Here is a 26,315-nt window from a genome sequence, read left to right as displayed (position 1 = left end):
AGAGCCTCCGGGCTTGGCTCCCCAGGGCTATGCGGGAGGACAGTGGCGAGCTGCCAGGCCAGGAGGTGGGGGTAGCTGGTGGCCTGGAGTGATGACAGGACAGGGCAGCAGGGCACTGCTGTTTAGAAACCCCAGCTTAACGTGCCCATCCCAACTTCATGGCTAGGTGACAGCCAGTGAGCTGCTTGGGCAGACAAAGGAAGGGCTGGGACCCAACTCTGTCCTCTGCCTATGACCCATGGGTGTGGCCCATGGGGCAGAAGCCACACAGGACCCAGAGACTCTCCAAAGAAGCTGTCCATTATGTGCCCATGTCTCACTCAGGTAGGAGGGCTGGCAGCAGCTGGGCATGCCCTGGGTGCCAGGCCTCACCAGGTGGCTACAGGCACCTCAGAATGACTGAACCACACCAAAAACCATCCAACAGAGGTCAGGGCTGCGTCCATGGCCAGACTTGGTCCCCATAGCACAGCCTCAGGACACGCAGGAGACCCAGGTTGCTCTCAGGAGCACACAGCCCCATCCACCTGTCCTAGGACCCTAGGTGTCCATCAGCCTGACAGACAGAAGCCCAGGGGCAGCTGGCCTGAAACCCACAGGCCCCAGAGGACGCAGGCCCAGTGGTGGCAGAGCGTGCAGCGCCTCTTCCATGTCCCAGACGTACCAGTAGCCGAGCTGTGCTCAGAGCTGTGCTGGGCTAAGGAGAAACCACTTGTGTAAAGCCACCAGCCCTGGCCTCATCCTGCCCTGGCCCAGGACCCAGGCTCTCAGCTGCACAGGTGAGAATGTGGGATGGGGCTGTCAGAGTTACAGGGGTCCCCACCACCCAGAGCACACACTGGCCTCGCATGGAGCTTGTCTGATCCACCACCTCTCTAAGTGCTCCCAGCAAGTGTTCTCTCGGGGTACAAGCGGGAGAAGCGACCGAGGGCCCAGATGGGGAAGACGTTCCTGTAGCTGGTGTAGCTGATGGCGCAGGACTTGTTGAAGACCCCAGAGATGTTCTCCTGAAGGGGCGGGACAGGAACAGAAGCCTCAGTAGGGGTCAGAGGCCATGCCTGCACCCACAGCTCAGGCAGCAAGGTGTAGGAGGCTGCCAGCAAGCGAACCCCTCGGCTCCAGCCAAATTCAGAGTCCTCACCTATGACAGACCACCACCCTGGCAAATAGTACCTCTTGGGACAGACCCTCACCTGGACACAGCCCTCCTGGGGCAGATCCTCACCTGGACATAGCCTCTCCGAGTGTAGATCCTCACCTGGAAACAGTACTCCTGGGCAGACCCTCACCTGGACCAGCCCCTCCAGGTATAGACCCTCACCTACTCTAGCCCCTCCTAGTATAGACCCTCACCTGCACACAGCCCTTCTTGGGGCAGACCCTCATCTGGACACAGTCCCTCTGAGTGTAGACCCTCACCTGCACCAGAACCTCCAGGTATAGACCCTCACCTATCCCAGCCCTTCCTAGTATAGACCATCACCTGGACACAGCCCTTCCTGGTATAGACCCTCACCTAGATATACCCTCTCCGAGTGTAGACCCGCACCTGCTCCAGCCCCTCTGAGTGTAGACCTTCACCTGCTGCAGCCCCTCCTGGGGCAGACCCTCACTTGGACACAGCCTCTCCGAGTGTAGACCCGCACCTGCACCAGCCCCTCTGAGTGTAGACCCTCACCTGGACACAGCCCTCCTGGGGCAGACCCTCACTTGGACACAGCCTCTCTGAGTGTAGACCCGCACCTGCACCAGCCCATCTGAGTGTAGACCCTCACCTGGACACAGCCCCTCCTGGGGCAGACCCTCACTTGGACACAGCCTCTCTGAGTGTAGACCCGCACCTGCACCAGCCCATCTGAGTGTAGACCCTCACCTGGACACAGCCCCTCCTGGGGCAGATCCTCACCTGGACATAGCCTCTCCAAGTGTAGATCCTCACCTGCCCCAGACCCTGCCAGCCACATCAATGACTGCCACCTGGGACCCAAGGGAGGGAACCCCACTCACAAACACATCAGAGGCCACATCGGAGGGTCCTTTAAAGGCTTCCTGGGACCACTGAGGTGAGCATAATCCACTGTCCCAGACCCAGCACCCACACACGCCAACAATGGCAGGTTACACAGTCGCAGAGCGACAGACACAAGGAAGGAAATGCCTGTGCAGGACTGAAGTCAGCACTGGGCCTGTGTCCCTCCAGCATACCTGGGGCCAGTCACCATTAGGAAGCTGCTTCGAAAGCAGACACCGAATTCCTCTCTCCTGGGCAGCCACATCAGGATGCCTGGGGAAGAGGAGACAGACACACAGCCAGCTGTAAGTACACATATACACATGGGCTGTGAGCCTGCACATGGTTTTTGAGGACACATACACACATGGGCTGCGAGCACACACACATACACAAGCTATGAGCACAAACACAGGTTGTGAGCACACATACACACATCTCCACTCTCAGGGCAAGAGGAGACAGATATGCACACCGAGCCCAGGAATCAGCTTCCTTCTGGTGCCTGTGCCACCAGGCTAGCAGGTGACCAGAGGCAGAAGCTGGGCTCCGACCTATGCAGCTCTTCCCTCTTGCCCACAGACCCATCTGTGTTGTCACTCCTCCCCGCAGCCCGCAGGTAGGGTCCTGCTGCCCTACCTGACAGCCATCAGCCCCATGAGGGCCCAGCACGTGTTGTGGATCTGTGACTGGGCACTCTGAACATAACGACGCTGTTCACAGGACTCAAAGTCCTCCCCCCAACCTCCATCAGCCATCTGCTGGGACAGCAGGAAATCACAGGCCAGGGAGACCTCTGGGCAGGCAGATCTGCAGGCATGAAGACATAGGGTGATGTCACTCAGTGATGCTCCTGGACCAGACCACTCCCTCACAGTCACACTGTCCTGCACCAGACCACTCCCTCACAGTCACACTGTCCTGGACCAGACCACTCCCTCACAGTCACACTGTCCTGGACCAGACCACTCCCTCATAGTCACACTGTCCTGGACCAGACCACTCCCTCACAGTCACACTGGGGCCTGGACCAGACCACTCCCTCACAGTCTCACTGTGGCCTGGGAGGTCCTGGACCACATCACTCCTTCAGTCACACTAGGGGCCTGGCAATCCAGGGTCTCAGGTATCACATCTCTGGGAAACCGTGCGCCCACACACACCCATTTCTCATGCAAAGCTTAGGCAGCTGGACACAAATGAGTCCTAAGGCCTCTTCCCTGTGTCCTGGCCCCCTTGGTGTCTTAGGACCTTACCCCCTCCTACTCAAAGAGTGGTAGGAGCAATGAAGCTCCACAGAAAAATCCCAGGAGTCTTGACACTTTCTGATCTTTCCTCACTGTTCCCCACTACTCATTAAGACCACCCAAGAACCCCAAGCTGGAATGGGCAGGCCAACTCATGCTTCCTGGTAACCCCTCGTACTCCTGCTGGAACAGGCAGGTGCACTCACCCCTCCTGGTATCTCTGCCCCATGCAGGCGAAAGCTTCCAGGCCAAACCAGGTGCCGTAGGTAAAACAGACGCCCCAGGAGCTGTGAGACAGGAGACAGTCTAAGCCCGGCTACTGCCAAGCAGAGCACAGTCAGACAATGGAGTGGCCGGGGTTCCAAGACACCGTCCAGCACACACCAGGCTCGACTGCAGCAAACAGTCAGAGCATTTCAACACGGCGCTTACACTCCTGTCAACCCACTGCCATGCTATCAACGTCACCCACACACAGCACTGCCAGACCCTTTACGGCAGACTGGACTCAGCCATCATGCACACCCATGCCCAGAATCCCTGTAGAGTGTGTGTGAGGACACACTCACCCCAGGATCCCTGTGGGCAGTGTGTGAGGGCACACCCACCCCAGGATCCCTGTGGGCAGTGTGTGAGGGCAGACCACCCCAGGATCCTATGGACAGTGTGTGAGGGCACACCCACCCCAGGATCCTATGGGCAGTGTGTGAGGGCAGACCACCCCAGGATCCCTGTGGGCAGTGTGTGAGGGCACACCCACCCCAGGATCCCTGTGGGCAGTGTGTGAGGGCACACCCACCCCAGGATCCCTGTGGACAGTGTGTGAGGGCAGACCACCCCAGGATCCCTGTGGGCAGTGTGTGAGGGCAGACCACCCCAGGATCCCTGTGGATGGTGTGTGAGGGCAGACCACCCCAGGATCCCTGTGGGCAGTGTGTCAGGATAGACCACCCCAGGATCCCTGTGGGCAGTGTATGAGGGCACACCCACCCCAGGATCCCTGTGGGCAGTGTGTGAGGGAAGACCACCCCAGGATCCCTGTGGGCAGTGCGTGAGAACAGACCACCCCAGGATCCCTGTGGGCAGTGTGTGAGGGCAGACCACCCCAGCATCCTGTGGACAGTGTGTGAGGACAGACTCCCCCAGGATCCCTGTGGGCAGTGTATGAGGGCACACCCACCCCAGGATCCCTGTGGACAGTGTGTGAGGGCAGACCACCCCAGGATCCCTGTGGGCAGTGCGTGAGGACAGACCACCCCAGTATCCCTGTGGGCAGTGTGTGAGGGCAGACCACCCCAGGATCCCTGTGGGCAGTGTGTGAGGACAGACCACCCCAGGATCCCTGTGGGCAGTGTGTGAGGGCACACCCACCCCAGGATCCCTGTGGGCAGTTGTGAGGGCAGACCACCCCAGGATCCTATGGGCAGTGTGTGAGGGCACACCCACCCCAAGATCCCTGTGGGCAGTGTGTAAGGGCAGACCACCCCAGGATCCTATGGGCAGTGTGTGAGGGCAGACCACCCCAGCATCCTGTGGGCAGTGTGTGAGGGCAGACCACGCCAGGATTCCCGTGAATGGTGTGTGAGGACACACCCACCTCTGCACCTGCACCTGTGCCATGCCAGCTGCACTCACCCCTCCCAGGAGCCATCAGGCCTCTGCGTTTTCCGGCAGTACTCCAGGCCCTGCTGCAAAGTCTCCCTGGAACAGATAGATGATGGTTGGGCCCTGTGAACCTGCTCTGGCCACCTACACCCACTCCGTGAACTCGAGAGAATAGACAGAGCAACTAGGGTCAGAATAGAGAAGGGAGGGTCTACATTGTGGCTCCTACAGTTCCCACGAGCAGTGAGCCTCACTGGGGCCCAGAAGCTGCCTGCACAGCAGAGGGCATTGACACATGGCGGAAGAGCCAGGCTGTGCCATGGGATAGCCCAGCAGGATCAATCTCACATACTGAGATGCACTCCTCAAAATCAACTCAAACAACAGACCAAAGTGTGAAACAAAACTATAAAACGAAAGCTCCTCAAGCACAGGTGCTGTGGTGTACTAAGCAAAGCCGCTGCCTGCAATGCTGGCATCCCATATGGGTGCCGGTTTGAGTCCCGGCTGCTCCGCTTCTGCTAACGCCCCTGGGAAAGCAGAGGAGGGTAGCCTGACTGAGGATTGGATCTGACCCACTCTTGCAGGGGAGGCCGGCTGGGGAGTGAACCAGCAGATGGGAGGTCTGTTTCTCCCTCCCCGTGTAACTGTTTCAAAGTAAGTACAGAAATCTTACACATAGACAATTGCTGTTCAATAAAACCAAATTCCTACGATGTATCCCAAGACAGTCTAGGCACAGAAGGCTTGGCAGGAACTTCAAATGCAGTACCAGCAATTGAGACTCAGGACAGGAAAACACTAACAGGACTTCATTAACATGAAAATCTTCGACAGGGCCCAGTGGCGTGGCCTAGCAGTTGAGGACTGGGACCCTGCACCCGCGTGGAAGACCCGGAAGAGGTTCCTGGTTCCCGACTTCGGATCGGCTCAGCATTGGCCGCTGCGCTCACTTGGGGAGTGAATCATTGGACGGAAGATCTTCCTCTCTGTCTCTCCTCCTCTCTGTATATCTGACTTTGTAAAAATCAATAAATAAATCTTAAAAAAAAAAAAAAAAGAAAAAGAAAAGAAAATCTTCAACAGAAAGAAAAAACCATTCAGCTTAGCTGGAAACCTCTGCAAAAGAGTGGGTATGTAAAGCAGAATTCAACAGGACCAGGGGGAAAAAAAAACAAACTCACTCCTAATTAAAACAGGAGCCAAAGATCTTACCTCAAGCAAAAGTGTTATAAATGCAGCAAAGAAGGATGCAATAAGACGCTAATACTACATCCACACGGAGCCACTGCTTGTCTGCTGGAAAGGTGGGCAACATCAAATGCCATGAACCCACACTCACTGCCGCTGGGATACAAGTGGAGGAGTCTGCTGTCAGCTCACCAAACAGGACTGCTCCCAGCACAAGGCCCAGCAGTCACCCCCACGGCCCTCCCCAGACCCAGTCACACCACAGCGGCTGGGGAGACCCAATTTGACCTCTGGGCCCCTCACACACCTGCCCAGAGGCTCTCCATCTGTAAGTGGTACAAGAATATCACCTGCCAGCATGCAAGAAGGCTCAAGAGTTAACAAGTACATGAATGAATGAAGTAGCAGGGTGTGGCAGACACCTTCTCAAATCACTTATCACTCACTGTCAGAGAGCCGGCTCCACTTCCGGCTCCTGACTCCAGCTTGCTGTCAGGGGCGGGGGGCCTGGCCATGCAGGTGGAAGTCTTGCCTGGACTTCTTGGCTCCTGGCTTCAGCCTGGCCCAGCCCTTGCCATTGGTTTGCAGAACAGTGAACTGTAAGATGGGAGATTCTCGGTCTTCAAATAAATATATTTCTCAAAAAATTGGCATGGACCTAAGCCAACACACAAGGAAACAGACAGGAAACACACAGAGGGAAAGGCTAAATACTTGAGCTAAGGCCAAGGAGAGCCCAGGATGGAGCGGCTGCCCACCGTGTCCTCCCTAGTAGGGGTTAGTGGGTGTGTCCCTGCGTCAGGTGGGGTCACCACCACCCCAACCCATGGGCAGGGAGGCAACCAGACGGGGCTGGATGACTCAGCTGTCAGTAGGTGGGTCAGCATCCATAGAGGCAGCCAACCCCAAGCCCACATGATGGTCAACAAGAGATACTGCCTGTGGGGAGAACTGGGGGCAACAATGACCACCTAGGAAGAACAAAGGCTCCACCCCAAGTATAATGAGGCCCCTGCAGCCATGACAACCCATGCTGGCAGGAGCCCCAAAGCCGAGTCCCCTTGCTGCCGGCATGGTGGAAGCAGTACACGGCACTGTTGGGATGTTGCACAGCGACCACAGAGGCTTCTCAGGGTGGCAAAGGGCAGATTAATTTCTGCTTTGCACTTGGCAGAGAACAGAGCTTCCCATTATGGTGGCTTTACAACAACTGCCATGAAGAGAAGATAATCATGCAGTTGCATGGCGGGGAACAGCTGGAGGCCAGGGAAGGGCCAAGTGGAACATGACCTGGGTGACTGGCAGACAACCACGTAGTGCAGCCAGCAGCCAGAAGCCCAGAGGGACAGGAACCCACACACTGGGGCCATCACCTGCTGCTTCCCAGATCAGAAATGGGGGCATGTGGTGGGTGCCGCAGCACAGCATGAAAAGCTGACACCTTCAATGCCAGCATCCCAACACTAGCTAGTGTTCCAGCTGCTCCGCTTCTGATCTAGCTCCCTCAACATGGCCTGGGAAAGCAGAGGACAACAGCCCAGGTCCCTGGGCCCCTGTACCCACATGGAGACACAGAAAGAAGCTCCTGGCTTCAGTCTGGTCCAGCCCCAGTCACTGTGTCCACCTGCAGAGAAAACCAACCAAATGAAGGCCCCTCTCTCTCTCTCTTCCTCTCTTTCTGTAACTCTGACTTCCAAATAAATAAATAAATCATAAAAAAAAAAAAAAAAAAAAACACCACCACCAAGAAAGAAACACTCAGACACAGGATGCAGTATACCAAGTGTAGGCTTAACCTCTGGGATCACTACACACGTCCCCTAAAACCATTTTCACCTGAGTGACACCTCAAATGCATCTTAAAACACAAGAAATCTGAAAACCATTTGACCAAATCTCCAAGCTGAGGGTTGAGGGTCGGGGAGAGAAAGCAGAAATCGATGAGACAAAAACCGAACAATCACGGGGTGTGGGCTGGAATCCAGCAGGCTGAGGACCTGCGAGCCAGGAGAGGCAGGGCATGATGGCACCACAGCTCGCAGCTGTGAGCACTCGACATCGAGCTAGAAGGGGGGCACAATTCCCCCCAAACTGAAACAAAAGCAAAAGAACATCTGTACGACCTACAGTAACGCAGAAACGGCCCTCATCCTGGCATCAACCTTGGGGTCTGCCGAGGTATTGCCGCACAGTGCCTGGCTGAGCCCCTCACCTGATCTCTGAGGGCCTGTGGTCCGGGAACTGACCGTGGAAGTGCCGCAGCGCCTGCATCACTGCCGAAGTGCACTCAACATAGGTGTAGTCGATCATGATGTCCCCTGTGCAGGAACGGGAGGATGGCAGCATGTGAGCCTGAGCCGGCTGCCCAGCACTGTCCCGCAGCACTGCGTACAGCCTGCTCCTGGACACAGGCTCAGGCCACATGGCAAAGGGGTATCCAGTAGCCATGCCGCACCCATTTCAGAAGGTGGAGGCTCAAGACAGCGGGGAAGGAGTAGCAAGAGCCAGCCTTGCCCAGTAGAATCACAGCAGCCACACTCACACTTTGCCTGCAGCCGTGGTCCCAATGCCTCCCCGAAGGTACTCAGAACCCCAGGGGGCCAAGAACCAAGCTCCCTGGCTGGCTAGGACCACACAGCAGCTGCCCACCCCACATGACCTTACTGACCCAGAGCCACCTGCCTTGCAGGGATCCTGCCACCCCCAGGGTCTGAGGGAGTGCCCAAGTCACAGCCCCATGGGGAGGGAACATGAGCCAGGTGTGTGTCCACATCGCAGCTGACCACTCACCAAAGACCTCGGAGGGGTTCAGCAGCTCCAGAAGATGCCCCCCACGCTTGGTCTCATAGGTGGCAAACCCTCCATCTGAGTTTCTCATGTTTAGCAGCTAAAATTAGAGGAAGGACACCCTGAGAACACCACCCCAGAGCCCACTGACCCAGATAGCTTGGGAGACATGACCAGACCTAAGGCCACCAGGCAGGGGCAGGCCCAGGGAACCACCTGACGCCAGGCCCTGAGTGCCCGCATGTCCCAGGACACAGCATTGAGAGGCAACAAGACTACATTCTCACCACAGCTACAGCATCACAGAGCCGCTCCCGCGGGATGTGCTCGGTGACAAAGGGACACTGCTCCTGCAGCAGCAGCACAGACTTCAAGGCCTCAGCGGTGCAGTCGGCAACGATCCAGCCACAGTCAAGGGTGCTGAAGCAGAAGCCGCCCTGCAGGGCACAAGCTGTGACCAAGGACAGGAGGGAGCCCAGCCCTGAGCACCCACGACCAGGGCCACCCACAACTGGGACCACCCACAACCAGGGCCACCCACAACTGGGACCACCCACGACCAGGGCCATTCACAACTGGGACAACCCACAATTGGGACCACCCACGACCAGGGCCATTCACAACTGGGACAACCCACAATTGGGACCACCCACGACCAGGGCCACCCACAACTAAGACCACCCACGACCAGGGCCACCCACGACCAGGGCCACCCACAACTGGGATCACCCACGACAAGGACCATCCATGACCAGGGACCACCCATAACAGACCCATGTGACACCTTCAGTCCTGCAGGTCAGGGCACAGGCCCATCCATCCACCAGGGAGCCCATCTATCCTCCATGCCAGCCTCACCTCCCCATCCCAGCATCCGCGGACTGTGACTGCCCCACTGCCCCAGCAGGGCCCCTGTGTGCACAGACTATGCAGCCAGGGAGGACCCCTGCAGACCTATGTCAGGACAGCTAGGACCTCAGCTGGGCGAGGCAGCTGCCAGTACCTTGTTCATCTGGCGGTAGTACTTCTGGTAGTCGGGAGGGTTGTCTGGGACCTGTGTGGCACAGGAGCACATGCAGAGGCAGACAGAGGGGTCATTAGCAGGGCTGCCACACGGCACCCAGATCCACAGGAGTGACACAGCAGCCACAACACTCCACTGACAAAGTCCACAGGCCACCACAGGCAGGAAACACGTTGCCTCGGCAAGGACTGAACCCAGTCCATGCGCTCCCCACAGGTCTGGAGCAGCCAGCCACACCAGCTTCCCTACCCTGTACAACCTCACCCTACCCCGTGTTTCCACAAACCCTCAGGTGGGCTCTGTGTGTCCCAGCCGCTAAGACAGGAAGTGAGTCAGTGTGAAGCAGGCAGAGGCAGGGCCTCTTCCACCCAGTGTGGGAACCTTGCTCTCACATTGACACCCTCCCCAGCCCCTGTCCGCTCCTCAGAGCGTCCCAGGTCTCACCTGGGAGAGCCGCGAGGAGGTCATCCGGACTGTGGGAGCCCTGCTCCAATGCTGATCCCCTATCCACCCCTCAGAGAGCCCCCAGCCAGGTCTCACCTGGGAGAGCCGCGAGGAGGTCATCTGGACTGTGGGAGCCCTGCTCCAATGCTGATCCCCTATCCACCCCTCAGAGAGCCCCCAGCCAGGTCTTACCTGGGAGAGCCGCAGGAATTCATGCGCCTTCTGCAGGCAGGATGAAAACTCAGGCCTGTGGTGTGCACCTGCCTGGGGACAGAGTAGGCAGCACAACTGAGCCAGTCCTGCCCCTGACGGAGCCAGAAGCCAAGCCACAATCATCTGGATCATTCTACCACTTCAAGTTGCACTCATCTTTTAGAGACAAGCAAAAGTCAGTGAGAAGCAACTGACCATGGGGCACCCGCTCCACTGTGTTTGTGAGCACAGGGGTGGACACTGGATGACACACAGGGGCAGTGAGCACAGGGGTGGACACTGGATGACACACATGGGAAGTGAGCACAGGTGTGGACACAGGATGACACACAGGGGCAGTGAGCACAGGAGTGGACACAGGATGACACACAGGGGCAGTGAGCACAGGGGTGGACACTGGATGACACACAGGGGCAGTGAGCACAGGAGTGGACACAGGATGACACACAGGGGCAGTGAGCACAGGAGTGGACACAGGATGACACACAGGGGCAGTGAGCACAGGGGTGGACACTGGATGACACACAGGGGCAGTGAGCACAGGTGTGGACACAGGATGACACACAGGGGCAGTGAGCACAGGAGTGGACACAGGATGACACACAGGGGCAGTGAGCACAGGGGTGGACACTGGATGACACACAGGGGCAGTGAGCACAGGAGTGGACACAGGATGACACACAGGGGCAGTGAGCACAGGGGTGGACACTGGATGACACACAGGGGCAGTGAGCACAGGGGTGGACACTGGATGACACACATGGGAAGTAAGCACAGGGGTGGACACTGGATGACACACAGGGGCAGTGAGCACAGGAGTGGACACAGGATGACACACAGGGGCAGTGAGCACAGGGGTGGACACTGGATGACACACAGGGGCAGTGAGCACAGGAGTGGACACAGGATGACACACAGGGGCAGTGAGCACAGGGGTGGACACTGGATGACACACAGGGGCAGTGAGCACAGGGGTGGACACTGGATGACACACAGGGGCAGTGAGCACAGGAGTGGACACAGGATGACACACAGGGGCAGTGAGCACAGGGGTGGACACTGGATGACACACAGGGGCAGTGAGCACAGGTGTGGACACAGGATGACACACAGGGGCAGTGAGCACAGGAGTGGACACAGGATGACACACAGGGGCAGTGAGCACAGGGGTGGACACTGGATGACACACAGGGGCAGTGAGCACAGGAGTGGACACAGGATGACACACAGGGGCAGTGAGCACAGGGGTGGACACTGGATGACACACAGGGGCAGTGAGCACAGGGGTGGACACTGGATGACACACAGGGGCAGACACTGGATGACACACAGGGGCAGTGAGCACAGGGGTGGACACTGGATGACACACAGGGGCAGCGAGCACAGGGGTGGACACTGGATGACACACAGGGGCAGTGAGCACAGGGGTGGACACTGGATGACACACAGGGGCAGCGAGCACAGGACAGAGCCATATACCTCCAGCAGAGCCTGGATAGCGAACGCGGTATCCCAGATCTGCGAGCCGTTGGTACCCTGTGTGCCAAAGTGGGTCTGTAATTGCAGCACTGCCATGGAAGCCTGGGCCCCCATTCCCCTGGCAGCACACAGGGCCTGGGGTCCTGATCCATCTGAGTCCTAAGCACCTCTCACAGTTGACAAGGACCCACAGGGAGCTGCACTAGACGTGAGGAAGCAGATCAGGATGCCCCTGCCAGGACCACAATGTTTGGGGCATCTCCAGGGCAGAGCAGCCCTGACCACCAATCCCCTAACCTCCAAGACAGCAGAGTCCCCACTCCCAGGCTCGCCTGCAGATTCTGGCTAGGACTGCCCACTTCCAGTGCCACCCCAGCCTAGCTGACAGGCTAATACTTAGCTCAGACAACAGGTGACCACTCCAGGGAGAAAAGAGCCTGGAGGGCAGAGGAAATACCCTCACCAAACGCCAACAGATGACACTCAGGGCCTAACCACCAGTCCACAGGGTCCATGGCCAGCCACATGGGGAGCATGGGACCCAGTGAAAGGGACAGAGGCTGCTGTGGCCAGCTCAGCCTCTGTGAGGACCACGCAGGAGTCCCGACACATACCAGAGCAGCACGCTCAGGAGGCAGCTCCAGCTTGGGCACAGCCTCCTCCTCTCCCTGGGAGGCTGTGTGTGTTCCCACCTCAGGACTCAATCTCACACTGGTCCTGGGTTGCCCACACCCTGCCACTGTCTTTGCTGTGGCTGCAGAAGGCAAGCCTGATGTTGGAGCTTGCTGGGACAGTCACCATATGATCGCTCAGAGGCCTTGGTAGTCACAGCCATGCTGCCATAGCAAGAAAGCAGGAGCCAGGCTCTGGGGCTACTGTGAGAAGGGGCCCAGTCCTGAGAGCGAACAGGAGGCCACAGATGGACCTCAGCAGCCCATCATCCTGCCATAGATCTCACAGCGTACGAAGGACCAGCTCAGAGCCTCGTATGTACAAGAGATTGCAACAGGGTGCAGAGCTCACAGCAAGAGCTGTCAATTGTGTCTGAGCCAAGCCAAGAGGGTTGCAGTCCCACAGGGGAACAGCCTGGCCCATGGCCCTCACCTGCATCTTCATGCCATCGAGGCCCAACCTGTGGGGACAAGAAAGCTCACGTTAGGGACAAGGAGGAGCCCCAGATCCAGAGGCCTGGGCTCGCAGCACGGGTGCCGCCCGGAGGCACAGGCACTCAGAGGTGCCCCTGCCAATGTATGTCCAGCAGTTGGGGAAGGACCTCACGTGCTGCGATCTGTGAGCCCCTCAGTGGTGCTCCAAGGCAGACAAGCTTTCCTGTCCACAAGCCCAACACCCACTAACCTGAAGCTGCCCTCCTTCTCCCAAATGGACCCGAAGTCCTGCCAGGTGGCCAGTCTCCCACAGTCGTTTCCTAACCCCTAACGTTCTTCCTGGCTCCTGGTGTCACACCCTGGAGTCCCTCTGCAGTGTCAGGCCTGTGTCTGCGGTCAGCACCCAGCCTCACTCACCAGAGGTAGTCTGGGATCCGGGACACGTGTTCCTGGAAGGCAGGGGAGGTGGGCCCATCCACAAACCAGCGCACCAGCATGTTGATGGTTTTTGAGATCTGCACAAAAGGGAGTTAGTACACACAATCAGGACTGTGTGCAGGTGTGGGGATGGGGGCACACACAATCAGGAGAGTGTGCAGGTGTGGGGACGGGGGCACAATCAGGAGTGTGTGCAGGTGTGGGGATGGAGACACACACAATCAGGAGTGTGTGCAGGTGTGGAGTTGGGGGCACACACAATCAGGAGTGTGTGCAGGTGTGGGGATGGGGACACACACAATCAGGAGTGTGCAGGTGTGGGGATGGGGGCACACACAATCAGGAGTGTGTGCAGGTGTGGGGATGGGGGCACACACAATCAGGAGTGTGCAGGTGTGGGGATGGGGGCACAATCAGGAGAGTGCAGGTGTGGGGATGGAGACACACAATCAGGAGTGTGTGCAGGTGTGGAGTTGGGGGCACACACAATCAGGAGTGTGTGCAGGTGTGGGGATGGGAGCACACACAATCAGGAGTGTGTGCGGGTGTGGGATGGGGGCACACAATCAGGAGTGTGTGCAGGTGTGGGGATGGGGGCACACACAATCAGGAGTGTGTGCAGGTGTGGGATGGGGACACACACAATCAGGAGTGTGTGCAGGTGTGGGGATGGGGGCACACACAATCAGGAGTGTGTGCAGGTGTGGGGATGGGGACACACACAATCAGGAGTGTGTGCAGGTGTGGGGATGGGGGCACACACAATCAGGAGAGTGTGCAGGTGTGGGGATGGGGGCACACACAATCAGGAGAGTGTGCAGGTGTGGGGATGGGGCACACACAATCAGGAGTGTGCAGGTGTGGGGGTGGGGGCACACACAATCAGGAGTGTGTAGGTGTGGGGATAGGGGCACACAATCAGGAGAGTGTGCAGGTGTGGGATGGGCACACACAATCAGGAGTGTGTGCTGGTGTGGGGATGGGGCACACACAATCAGGAGTGTGTGCAGGTGTGGGGATGGGGGCACACAATCAGGAGTGTGTGCTGGTGTGGGGATGGGGACACACACAATCAGGAGTGTGCAGGTGTGGGGATGGGAGCATACAGAATCAGGTGAAGTCTCCGCCAGGCCCACCCATGGGTTCCTCTATCCCCTTGGGGCCGTAGAAGATGACCCAGTAGGGTTCAGGAGTAGCCTCATGCCCACTGCATAGCACCAGACAGGACCCAGCACTGAGCAAGCTGTTGAGGTCAGAGCGCAGGGACAGGATGGGGTGGTATAGGTCGGGTCAAGCTCCTGGCGAAGGAGTCAGTTTGGGGCTGTGCCTCAGTCCCTGCCCAGGGGCTGCCCAGGGTAGGGCACTGACCGGGCCAATGCTGATGCACTTGGTGAAGCGGTCATCAGCGACGATGTGGTCGTACAGCTCGCGGACGGCACGCTGTCGCAGGCTGCTGCAATGGTAGCTCTCGTACAGGTTGAGGACCACTGCAAGGGGCAGGGGCCATTGGAGGCTGTGACGCCGAGACCCTGGACTCAGCCTGGAACCCTGACATGACACAGTGCCTGGGTCCCTGCTCCTCTCCTCCCACTGCCCACACTGTCCTGCCATGCTCCCCTCCACTGATTCCCCCACCACCTATCCTGGCATCTGCTGGGATGCGCTCTGAGAGGCAACTCTGTCTACTAACCAGCTCACTGCCAACTGCAGAGTGAGCATAAGAGAGTGACTAAGGCATGGCCACACTGCACAGACCCAGGATAACCCCCTCAGGAACACCCACCATACGCCACATGGAGCAGCCAGCTGTGCGGCGTGTACAGTTCATCTGGGGCCACGTTGTTCCTCTGTGCTGGCCAGTTGATGCTGGCATAGTCCTCCACATACAGCTCCTGGGGGTTGGGGAGCACCTGAGCCACAGGTAGGGCCAAGAGGGGAAGCCCAGGGGATGGCAGGAAAGACAGGCCACCCTGGCCAGATCAGGGCCGAGAGCTCCCGGCACCACCTCACAGGCAGAGCACTGCTGTCAGGCTCACTGCCAAGGGCACTATGGCCAGAGTGGGGCAGACCGTGCTGGAGTTGGGGCACCTGGCATACTTGGCCCTGGGCACTGCTGCACCTGACCCCCTTCGGGCATTTGTTAACAGGGGAGCAGAGGCAGGGCACAGGCTCCCCAGCCCTGAGACTGTGTGTCGCCTCCCTAGGCCAGGTCCCACAGCTGGGGCTTACCTGACGCAGGCTCAAGATCAGTGGGTCCTCAGAGGCGCTCAGTCGGGTGGCATAGCAGTAACTCATGGGCAGGTAGACTTGCCGGCAGTGGCACCACAGCGTGGAGGGGTGTGCGGGCATCCAGGTGGGAAACAGCCTGCAGGACGGCATGGGTCAGCAGGACACCTCAGACTCTAGCCTGTCTCCCCAGCCAGCATCAAGGTATAGGGCCTTTTATTTGGAAGGCAGAGTTATATAGAGAGGAGACAAAGAATCTTCCATCCAAGTGGCCACAATGATAAAGACTGGGCCAGACAGGAGCCAGCAGCTTCCTGCCAAGTCTTCCACATGGGTCAGGGACCCAAGCACCTGGGTCATCCTCTGATCCTTCCCCAGGTACATTACCAAGGAGCTGGGGTCCGTGCAGTGGGTGTAGATGACACGAAGGTATGAAGAGAACAGCTTCCCTGTTGCTAGGACCTAGAGGAGCTTCCAGCTGTATGGCAAGGCCTGGCAGATGTCTCTCCAACCACTTCAATGCAGTCTCACCCCCTTTTTTGCATGGATACTCAACCACCCCAGTAAGAATTCTGTAATCTATTAAGGCATTGTTTGCCCCTGTGAGATGGCTTTTGCAACCAATGTGAGCTTGAGAGTTAATGTTATTGATAATGTCTTGGTGAGTGGGCCTTTAACTGCACATAGGAGTACAATTAAGCCCATGTCATTTCTGGACACCTTTCTGTGTTCCTACTCATTGCCCTGGAATCTGGTCCAGACATATAGCATGCCTTCTGGGAAATGGCTTGGTAAGTATCCTACAAACGAATGAAAGTGATGGGAGTAGGAGCTGAGACTGCTATGGCAAAACATATAGTTATTATGATCCTGAAGGTTAGCCTGTCTTTGGAACTCTCTAGAGCACAGAAAATGTAGCTGTTTTAATCGCTTTTATAATTCCTTAATTAGAGGAATTATAGGGTGATTTGATTAATATCATAGAGATATGCTTTTAATAATTGTTTGTTTGGGCTCGGCAGCGTGGCCTGGTGGCTAAGGTCCTCGCCTTGATCCCATATGGCCGCAGGTTCTAATCCCGGCAGCTCCACTTCCTCTCTATCTCTCCTCCTCTCAGTATATCTGACTTTGTAATAAAAATAAAATAAATCTAAAATAATAATAATAATTGTTTGTTTATGGGGTTGTAGAGTTTGCAGTTGTAGGGGGATTTAATGTTTGAAACTTTTTGTCTTGGGGCCCGGCGGCATGGCCTAGTGGCTAAAGTCCTCGCCTTGAAAGCCCTGGGATCTCATATGGGCGCCGGTTCTGATCCCGGGAGCTCCACTTCCCATCCAGCTCCCTGCTTGTGGCCTGGGAAGGCAGCTGAGGACGGCCCAATGCATTGGGACACTGCACCCTTGTGGGAGACCCGAAAGAGGTTCCAGGTTCCCGGCTTCGGATCAGCGCGCATAGGCCCGTTGCGGCTCACTTGGGGAGTGAATCATCGGACGGAAGATATTCCTCCCTGTCTCTCCTCCTCTGTGTATATCTGGCTGTAATAAAATGAATAAATCTTTAAAAAAAAAAAAGAAACTTTTTGTCTTGGATCTTTATGTTTTTTCCCTTTTAATGTATTGCTCCCATCAAATGATACAGAAGTTGTGAAAAGAAAATGTAGTGGGAATGGATTACTGATTAGCAAGTAAGCGCATGTGCCTTGGCCTTGGAGTCCTGGCTGTCGCCCAGTGGCTACTTCTGAGGAATGAATCATGGCTTGCTTTGAAGAAACTGATTACAGTAACTTAAAGAATTATCTTTAAGAGCACCTGGTTGCCCGTGAAGTAAAAATTATTTAATTGAACATCTGTGCATACTGGCTTAGTTCTGAAGTTAAATATAGTAAAATCGAATGTTTGTGCAGGGGTTTGTGATGTGTCTAAGTAAATACAAAGGGCAGCTTCTTCTTGAGCTGTTAAGACAGGGCACCAAGGGACAGTGTCCGTGTCTTTCTTTATCGCCAATTCCACACACCCTTCTCGAGCTCCGAACTCAGCTGGAGCTGGCCTCTGGCACCAGGGAGCTGGATCAGAAGCGGAACAGCTAGAACACAAATCAGCGCCCATATGGGATGCCAACATCACAGATAATCTTTTAAAAAAAAAAAAAAACACAAAATCTCCTGGGCCCTGCGTGGTAGCCTAGTGGCTAAAGTCCTTGCCTTGCACACCCCAGGATCCCTTATGGGCACCGGTTCCCATCCAGCTCCTTGCTTGTGGCCTGGGGAAATAGTCCAGGATACCCCAAAGCTTTGGGACCCTACACCTGCATGGGAGACCCGGAAGAGGTTCCTGGCTCCTGGCTTTGGGTTGGCTCAGTTCCAGGTATTGTAGCAACTTGGGGAGTGAATCAGTGGATGCAAGATCTCTCTGTCTCTCCTCTCTGTAAAATCTGCCTTTCCAATAAAAACAAATAAATCTGAAAAAAAAAAACAAAACACCTTTCCCTGTGAGCTTTAGGAATGTTACAGCTGGCCAGGCCTGGTCCTGGGGAGCCATACGCACTGGCTTGCCCCACACTGCCCCTTCAGCATCATCCAGCGGGAAGTACAGGATGCCAAGCTGAGCTGGGCACAGCTTCTCTGCTTCCAAAATGTTAGGAGATGCTGAGGACAGACATCAGAGAACAAAGAATTACAGTTGATTTTGCAGAAACTTAAACCGTACGATTCTGCTTTAAAAAAAAAAAAAGTCTCCTTTCTCACTCCAATCAGTGGTCCACATCGGCATGCACCCTTCTCAACTTTGTAAACATCATCAAAAATAAAATAAATTTATACAGGTAAAAAAAAACTGTCCAGGCTAACGTATTCATGGGCCAACTGACATCTGGGTCGCCTCACGGCCACAGAGGCCAGCTCTGTGACGTCATAGGCCTGGGCGCCAGTTCAAGTCCTGGCTGCTCCACTTCTGACCCAGTTCCCTGCTCGTGGCCTGGGAAGACACGAGCACGGCTTGGGTCCCTGTGCCCATGTGGGAGACCCAGGTGAGGCTCCTTGCTTCTTTGGAATGAACCAGAGGATGAAAGATATTTCTCCCTTTCTGTCTAATTCTGCCTTTCAAATAAGCAATCATAAAAAAAAAAAAAAAGAAGAAAAACAAACAAAAAAAATCCCAAAGCAACAGAGGGAGTCCTGCCTGCCAAGGTTTCACTAACACTCACCTCCACACGAAGCCTCAGTTCCCACGAGACCAGGCCAGGGGTCTGCGGCATCAACACAGGCCCCATCCAGTGGGGTCCCCCGTCCTCTCTTCCCTCCTGTCCAGCTATTAAGACCCTTTCCATGTCTACAGGACAACAGCTCGAGCAAGGCCTCTGTCAGGAAACTAACCTGCACACTTGCCCCTCCTGGGAACAGCCAGCAGAGACCGTGCGGCCCTGGCCAATGGGCATGCTTACCACATCTCCGGGAACAGGGTGTTGAGGCCTTCCCAGCTGTAGACATTCAGGACAGCCAGCCAGAACTTGCCCCAGGAGGGGATGGCTGCAGCACCCCCTGGGGAGAGAAGTGGCCTGTCACCGGCCTCCGCAGTGCAGTACAGCAGAGCTGCTCTGGACAGCGCACTCCCAAGCCAAAAAGGGCATGCAGTCCTGTGCCCAGGAGCAGCACAGGAAGGTGGCCCCAGGTGGACAGGGGCATTTCAGAGCTTGCGAGAGGGAGGCGGCCAGTTAGCCTGCACCCAGAAAGGGTACCAGGGAGAAGGGTACCTCCCTTGTCTATCTTGGATCCAGCTTAAGCTGTGCCATGTGACCCTCTCTTGGTGGTCAGCCCAGTCCAGGCTCAAGAGGGACCCAGTGACACACCCCACGCCCTCACAGGCAGCTCTGCCGCATCCCCAAGCATGTGCAAGTCAGCAAATCCCCAGGAACCCTCAGGCACAAAGCACAGCTCGGGACCCTCCCTCCACAAAGCAGCTGCAGGGTGTGAAGGGCTGTCAGGGACCCAGAAGGTGGACACACAGTATCGACAGAGAGAGCACAGGGTCTCGTGAGAAGCTGTGACAAGCACGTTACCTGGCCTGGCAGCCCAGAGACCTCTGAAGAAATGACATTTAAGGAACAAATAGAGGCCACCAGGCACAGGGAAGCAGACAGGGAGGGTGCAGCTGACAGGAGGTCACTGCATGAAGCGAGGGGCAGGCGGTGAGGGCAGAGCAAGGCGCAGCCTGACGCGCCCCTCAGAGCACAGAAGCGCAGGCCTTCCGGGCTACCGGCCAGGGCAGGAGCTGTGTGAGGGCAGGTCCTGCTGCCTAAGCCTGTGCCTGGGTGGCTTTCTGCGGCCTCAGCGAGCAAGGCCCAAGTGTGCCCACCATCTTTAATTTGCTTCCCAGGACAGATCCATGGCCCAGTGGGTCAAGCTGCCACCTGGGGTGCCCACAGCCTGCATCAGTGGCTGCATGAATCCTGGCTACTCTGATTCTGACCAGCTTCCTGCTGACTCGGAGGTGGCAGATGTCGAGGTAGGTGCCTGTTATCTGCATGGGAAACCATTCAGACTTCCTGGCTTGACTGCAGCCTGGCCTGGACAACTGCTGTCTCCCTGGCACTCTCCCTTACACACAGGCTATACAAATCCTTAAATGGAAGCAATAAAAGACTTGTTTGGTACATTTCATCTGTGTGAGGATTTCTGAGAGGCACAGAGGTAAAGACAAACAAACAGCAAGAGCTCCCACCTGCTAGTTTACTCCCGAAGCCCCTGCAAAGACTAGCAGGAGATGAGGAGCTGGGATCCCGGCCCAGGAACCCAACCACCTGAGATCCCACTGTCCCCCGTGGTCAGCATTAGCAGGGGGCTAGAGGGAGGACGGGGTAAAGGGACCAGACCCTGGCACTCTGGAGTGGGACGCGCAGGGGGCGTACCTTTCTTGTGAAGAATGTTCCGGGCTCGTACGAGGTCAGGATCATCGGGCCCGACGCCCAGGATTCTGAGGGACACGTAGTTGAGCGCAGTCCCAAACACTGTGGACTTGTCTTCGATGTGCCTACGGGGCAGACCGAGGGAAAGCCACAGCCGTCACGACCAAGAGGCAGAGCGACAGCTGCAGCCCGTTCCTTCCGGAAGGAAGACACTGACAGAGGGGCACAGGCGGCCATTCTGCAGGGTGGTCACTCACTCCCCGTGGCCACTGGGCAGTGGACACCACCCTTCTTGGCTCTCTCCCTACCCCGAGGCCCACAGCCTCCCCTGGAGAGCTCCTATGGAGAACACACACGTGACCCGGGCAGGTCACTCACAGGCCCCAGCCGCCATCAGGGAGCTGCACCGACCGCAGGTACCGCACAATCTCTTCTCCGTAGCCGGCTGGCAGAGGGATGCGTGCCGTGTAGCATGTGATCAGTAGGCCTGTGTGGCAGGAAAGATAGTCCAGGCCCCTGGCAGTGCTAAGCCCAGGGAGGCCCCCACCCGGGCTTGCACGCAGAGGTCCGCCTCACAAGGCCTCAAGCCCAGGAAGGTCATTCCTTTTGACGCAAAGGGAGCTCACTGGCCACACCGAGTTCCCAAACACTGCCTGGCAACTTGGGGAGGTCTCCCCAGGGTGCCCTGAAGTCATAGCAAAGCCTGTATTTAGGATCAGTGGGGTTGGTGCTGACAAGACAGCTCAACTGGCTAGTCCTCCACCTGCCAGCATCAGCATCCCATACAGCTGCCAGTTCGAGTCCTAGATATCCCACTTTCCTTTTTTTTTTTTTAAAGATTTATTTTATTTTTACGGCAAAGTTAGATACATATAGAGAAGGAGACACAGAGAAGATCTTCCATCCAGTAATTCACTCCCCAAGTAACCACAACAGCCAGAGCTGCACTGATCCAAAGCCAGGAGGTCTTCCAGGTCTCCCACGCAGGTGTAGGAACCCAAGGCTTTGGACCGTCCTCGACTGCTTTCCCAGGCCACAAGCAGGGAGCTGGATGGGAAGTGGGGCCACTGGGATTAGAAACAGCGCTCATATGGGATCCTGGTGTGTGCAAGGAAAGGACTTTAGTCACTAGGTCGCTGCAATGGGCCCGATGCTCCACTTTCAATCCAGCTCCTGCTTGTAGCCTGGGAAAGCAGTCGAGCACGGCCCAAAGCCTTGGGACCCTGCACCCATGTGGGAGACCCAGAAGAAGCTCCTGCCTCCTAGCTTTGGAGTGGCTCAGCTCTGGTCACTGTAGTCATCTGGGGAGTGAACCAGTAGATGGAAGATCTTTGTCTCTCCTTCTCTGTAAATCTGTCTTTCCAATAAAATAAATAAATAAATAAAATCTTTTAAAACAACAAGAAAGAGTGACTATGTATGTGCTGTTACAAAAAGATTTCTTTGGCTCAATATAAAAATTATTTTAGAGTGCATTGTATTGGTTTTACAACAATATTATATTCTGGAAGTGACTTTATTAAAACTACCTACAGTTTTTTAATTAAAAAAAAGAAGGAAAGAAAAGACTGGCAGGGAGACTATAGGGGCTGCTTCACCAACAGCTGGGAGAGAAATACTCCAAGGATTTCCACTGGCTGGGACCCGAGTTACCTGCAAACATGTGATGAGACCGACAAAGAACCTTTCAATTTGGGCCTTCCCAGGCCTGGTGCCCTCAGGCCACCTGCCACTCCAGCCCTCTCCAGGCCAGTGCCCCCAACCCTGCACCCACATGTCTGGTACAAGACAGGTCCTGGGGAGAGCTGTCACACAATCACTCAAGACTTCAAGGTAGTCATTTGTGATGCCACACCCCACAACAGAGGGCCAGCTCAGAGTCCCCACTGCTCCACTTCCCATCCACCTCCCTGCTCACACACCTGGGAGGGGGCAGGTGGCAGCTCAGCTATGGGAGACCTGGACGCAGTTTGCGTTCCTGGATTTCCCCAGGCCCAGCCTGGCTGTGGAGACATTAGGGAGTGACCCAGCGGATACACAGTCTCACTCTCTGCCTGCTTTCAAATATATATGAGAACACACTGTGTACACAGCAGACTTGCCTAGGCTGGGCCCTGCACTAGAGTTCCCGTTCACTCTGTGCTCAGTGTCCAGCCCCAAGTTCCCACACCTACACCCCAGGGAAATACTCCCTGAACTGGGCAGGGCCAGCTGTGCCCTTCCCCAGCCCTTTGAACCTTCACTTGTCTCATCAGGGGCCCAGGCTGGACCAGGGCAGCCATGCCCTGACGTCAAGAAGCAGGCCTACCTGGCAGGAGGAATAGCGGGCCTCCGTAATCCCCCGCCCAGTGTCCATCCTCAGCCTGCAGTCCCACGTAGAATGTTATTCCATTCAGAGCTCCCTGGAGGGCTGTGTAGGCTTTGGGCAAGTCCTTGAAGTAACTCTTCTGCAAAGGAAACAAGATCAGGTTAGATGTCTGATATCCCTCAAGAGGGGCCCTCATCATTCGCACTGACACCAAAAGGCAAACACATCTTCCTAGCTCCCAGCTTGACTGGTCCAGCCCTGGCTGTGGGGACATCTGGGGAGTGACCAGTGGATCAAAGATATCTCCCCATCTTTTTGCCTTAAAATTAAAATAATTTTCAATTTATAATATGACAAAGGCAGGAAACCCAGGTACTGGGAGTAGATGCACACGGCAGTGCGCCTGCACCTTCCCATGATCCACGACGAGCACATGTTTATACTTGTTCACTTAAATACCAGAATGTTGAACTGGTCACTGTTACTAAGGGACTATATGACTGGAATAATACAGGGAAAATGGTGGGTGCAAAACAGGGAAGGGAGACGGGGAGGGAAAAGGGGGAATTCCTATACCTGCAAAGCCTTATCATGGAAAATAACAGTAACAATGAAAACTGCTTTAAACATGTATAGCATCAAGATGAAAGCTTCAACTGCTTTGATCAGAACCTCCCAAGTGGGGCTTGTGGGGCCTGGATACAGCTGACATCTGGGAAGCCAGCAGCCCTCAAGGGTGCTGCATTTCTGATCCCGCCTTCCAGTGGCCTGGGAGAGCAGCACAAGATGGCCCAGGTCTGGGCCCCCCGCCACACCAGGGCAGAGCTGGACGAAGTGCCAGGCTTTGGCCTACCCCTACGCCATATGCTGCAGCTGCTTGCGGAGTGAACCAGTGGATGGAAGGTCTCTCTCCATGTCTCCGTCTCCTCTTTCATTTCTTTTTTTTTTAAAGATTTATTTATTTTTATTGCAAAGTCTGACACACAGAGAGGAAGATCTTCCATCCGATGATTCACTCCCCAAGTGACCACACGGCCGGTGCTGGGCTGATCAGAAGCCAGGAGCCAGGAGCTCCTGGAGCTCTTCCAGGTCTCCCACATGGGTGCAGAGTCCCAAGGCTTTGGGCCATCCTTGACTGCTTTCCCAGGCCACAGGCAGAGAGCTGGACCACTGTGTCGGGCCCTCCTACGTCTTTCAAATAATCTTTAACCTTTTTCAGTCCATGGTAAAGATAGTTCCAGAGTTTATGTGTTGGCTAACATGTCTGCCAACTTGCCCCATTTTCCCCACAGCACACAGCTTTGGGGGGCCTGCCCAGACCAGGAGCAGCTTGGGCGGCCTGTGTCCCAGGTGGCAGTGCCTGCCTCCCTTCCTCTCAAGGTGCACCCTGGGATGCAGCAGAGGCTCCAGTGGCCGGTCCCTGTCACCACATGGGGAACACAGGGAAGGAGCACCAGCTGGCATGGCCTGGCTGGGCATCAGAGGAGTGACCAGGAGGAGGGCGGGCAGGGGATCTCTACATGCCGCTAGATAAAGTGAAAATAAAAGCAAAGGGCCCGGTGTGATAGCATAGTGGCTAAAGTCCTCGCCTTGAACCCGCCGGGATCCCATACGGTCGCCGGTTCTAATCCCAGCAGCTCCACTTCCCATCCAGCTCTCTGCTTGTGGCCTGGGAAAGCAGTCAAGGACGGCCCAGAGCCTTGGGACCCTGCACCCACATGGAAGACCCGGAGGAGACTCCTGGCTCCTGGCTTTGGATAGGCTCAGCTCCAGCCATTGTGGCTGCTTGGGGAGTGAACCACCGGACGGAAGATCTTCCTCTCGGTGTATCTGCCTTTCCAATAAAAATAAATAAGTATTTAAAAATAAAACAAAATAAAAGCAGAACATGGCGTGCAGTACTGATGACGCCAAGGAGATGCTGCCCACACTGCACCATGAGCTCACCACACCACCTCAGAAACTTCCTTTTGTCAAAAGAATGACAATGGCCCGCACCCCTGCTCAGGAGCTGCACTCACAGAGGGAAGCTGAAGCCGGGAGCCTGGGCACGGGCAGCACTCATACTGTCCGTCCTGCTTGCTCACGGCGTCTGACCCACAGAGAGCTCCCTCCCAGTCATTCATGGTGTCCAGCCCCATGGAGCACGACCTTCTGGTCACTCACCATGCCCAGAATTCACCATGCACAGAATTCCCCTCCTGGTCACACTCAGTGACCAGCCCCACAGAGAGTCCCTCCCGGTCACTCACCGTGTCCAGCCCAAGGACCTCCCCCGCTCCCTCCCGGTCACTCACTGTGTCCAGCCCACGGACTCGTCCCTCCAGGTCACTCACCGTGTCAAGCCCAAAGACCTACTCTCTCCCGGTCACTCACCGTGTCCAGCCCACGGACCTACTCCCTCCCGGTCACTCACCGTGTCAAGTCCACAGACCTCGTCCCTCCCGGTCACTCACCGTGTCCAGCCCAAGGACCTACTCCCTCCAGGTCACTCACCGTGTCAAGTCCACAGACCTCGTCCCTCTCGGTCACTCACCGTGTCAAGTCCACGGACCTCGTCCCTCCCGGTCACTCACCGTGTCCAGCCCATGGACCTCCTCCCTCCGGTCACTCACCGTGTCAAGTCCACGGACCTCGTCCCTCCCGGTCACTCACCGTGTCCAGCCCACGGACCTCATCCCTCCGGTCACTCACCGTGTCCAGTCCACGGACCTACTCCCTCCCGGTCACTCACCGTGTCCAGCCCACGGACTCGTCCCTCCCGGTCACTCACTGTGTCAAGCCCACGGACCTACTCCCTCCCGGTCACTCACCGTGTCCAGCCCACGGACTCGTCCCTCCCGGTCACTCACTGTGTCAAGCCCACGGACCTCATCCCTCCCGGTCACTCACCGTGTCCAGCCCACGGACCTCGTCCCTCCCGGTCACTCACCGTGTCCAACCCCACGGACCTACTCCCTCCCGGTCACTCACCGTGTCCAACCCCACGGACCTACTCCCTCCCGGTCACTCACCGTGTCCAACCCCACGGAGTGCGCCTCCAGAGCGGTCTGCGCGCGGTCCGGGGTCTCCTCGTCCGCAAAAAACTTCCACGTTTGCCGGCCCAGCTCATTGCTGAGGCGCCAGCGGCTCAGGTCCGTGGCGGGCTCCGTCTTGTAAGGGCCCCCTCGACGTCGCAGACACCTGGCGGACAGAGCCCCGGTGAGCGCGCCCCTAGCCGCCCGGCCCGACCCCGGCGCCCGGCCGCCCGGACTCACGTGCCCTCCGTCATGACCGCGGCCCTGCCGGCGCCCCTCGCACTCCACCGTCCACCAGCGACCCAGAGCCGCCAGGATCC

General features: G+C 56.6%; 1 protein-coding gene across 3 annotated transcripts; it reads right to left on the bottom strand.

Moving 5' to 3' along the window:
• On the bottom strand, positions 1 to 26,315 carry LSS (lanosterol synthase). 3 transcript variants are annotated; one of them, XM_058661526.1, is made up of 22 exons: positions 26,236 to 26,315; positions 25,993 to 26,161; positions 22,979 to 23,117; positions 21,049 to 21,157; positions 20,674 to 20,795; positions 19,210 to 19,306; positions 15,775 to 15,910; positions 15,329 to 15,437; positions 14,914 to 15,032; positions 13,525 to 13,622; positions 13,106 to 13,133; positions 12,002 to 12,058; positions 10,502 to 10,573; positions 9,845 to 9,895; positions 9,129 to 9,278; positions 8,845 to 8,941; positions 8,267 to 8,372; positions 4,894 to 4,959; positions 3,465 to 3,545; positions 2,651 to 2,821; positions 2,206 to 2,284; positions 1 to 1,007 (listed from the first exon to the last, which is right to left on the bottom strand). In XM_058661526.1, exons 1-22 carry the CDS (start codon positions 26,247 to 26,249, stop codon positions 876 to 878), a joined length of 2,202 nt encoding a protein of 733 aa, XP_058517509.1. In that variant the 5' UTR covers positions 26,250 to 26,315; the 3' UTR covers positions 1 to 875. The 3 variants fall into 3 exon arrangements, 2 of the variants coding, with proteins under 2 accessions (XP_058517509.1, XP_058517511.1); XM_058661528.1 differs by lacking the exon at positions 9,129 to 9,278; XR_009245144.1 differs by lacking the exon at positions 8,267 to 8,372 and having other exon boundaries at positions 949 to 1,007.

This window comes from Ochotona princeps, chromosome 3, assembly GCF_030435755.1.
Source record: "Ochotona princeps isolate mOchPri1 chromosome 3, mOchPri1.hap1, whole genome shotgun sequence".
NCBI classification, from domain to species: Eukaryota; Metazoa; Chordata; class Mammalia; order Lagomorpha; family Ochotonidae; genus Ochotona; species Ochotona princeps.
The sequence above is the reverse complement of the archived record's forward strand: the minus strand, read 5'-3'. Positions and strand labels throughout refer to the sequence as shown.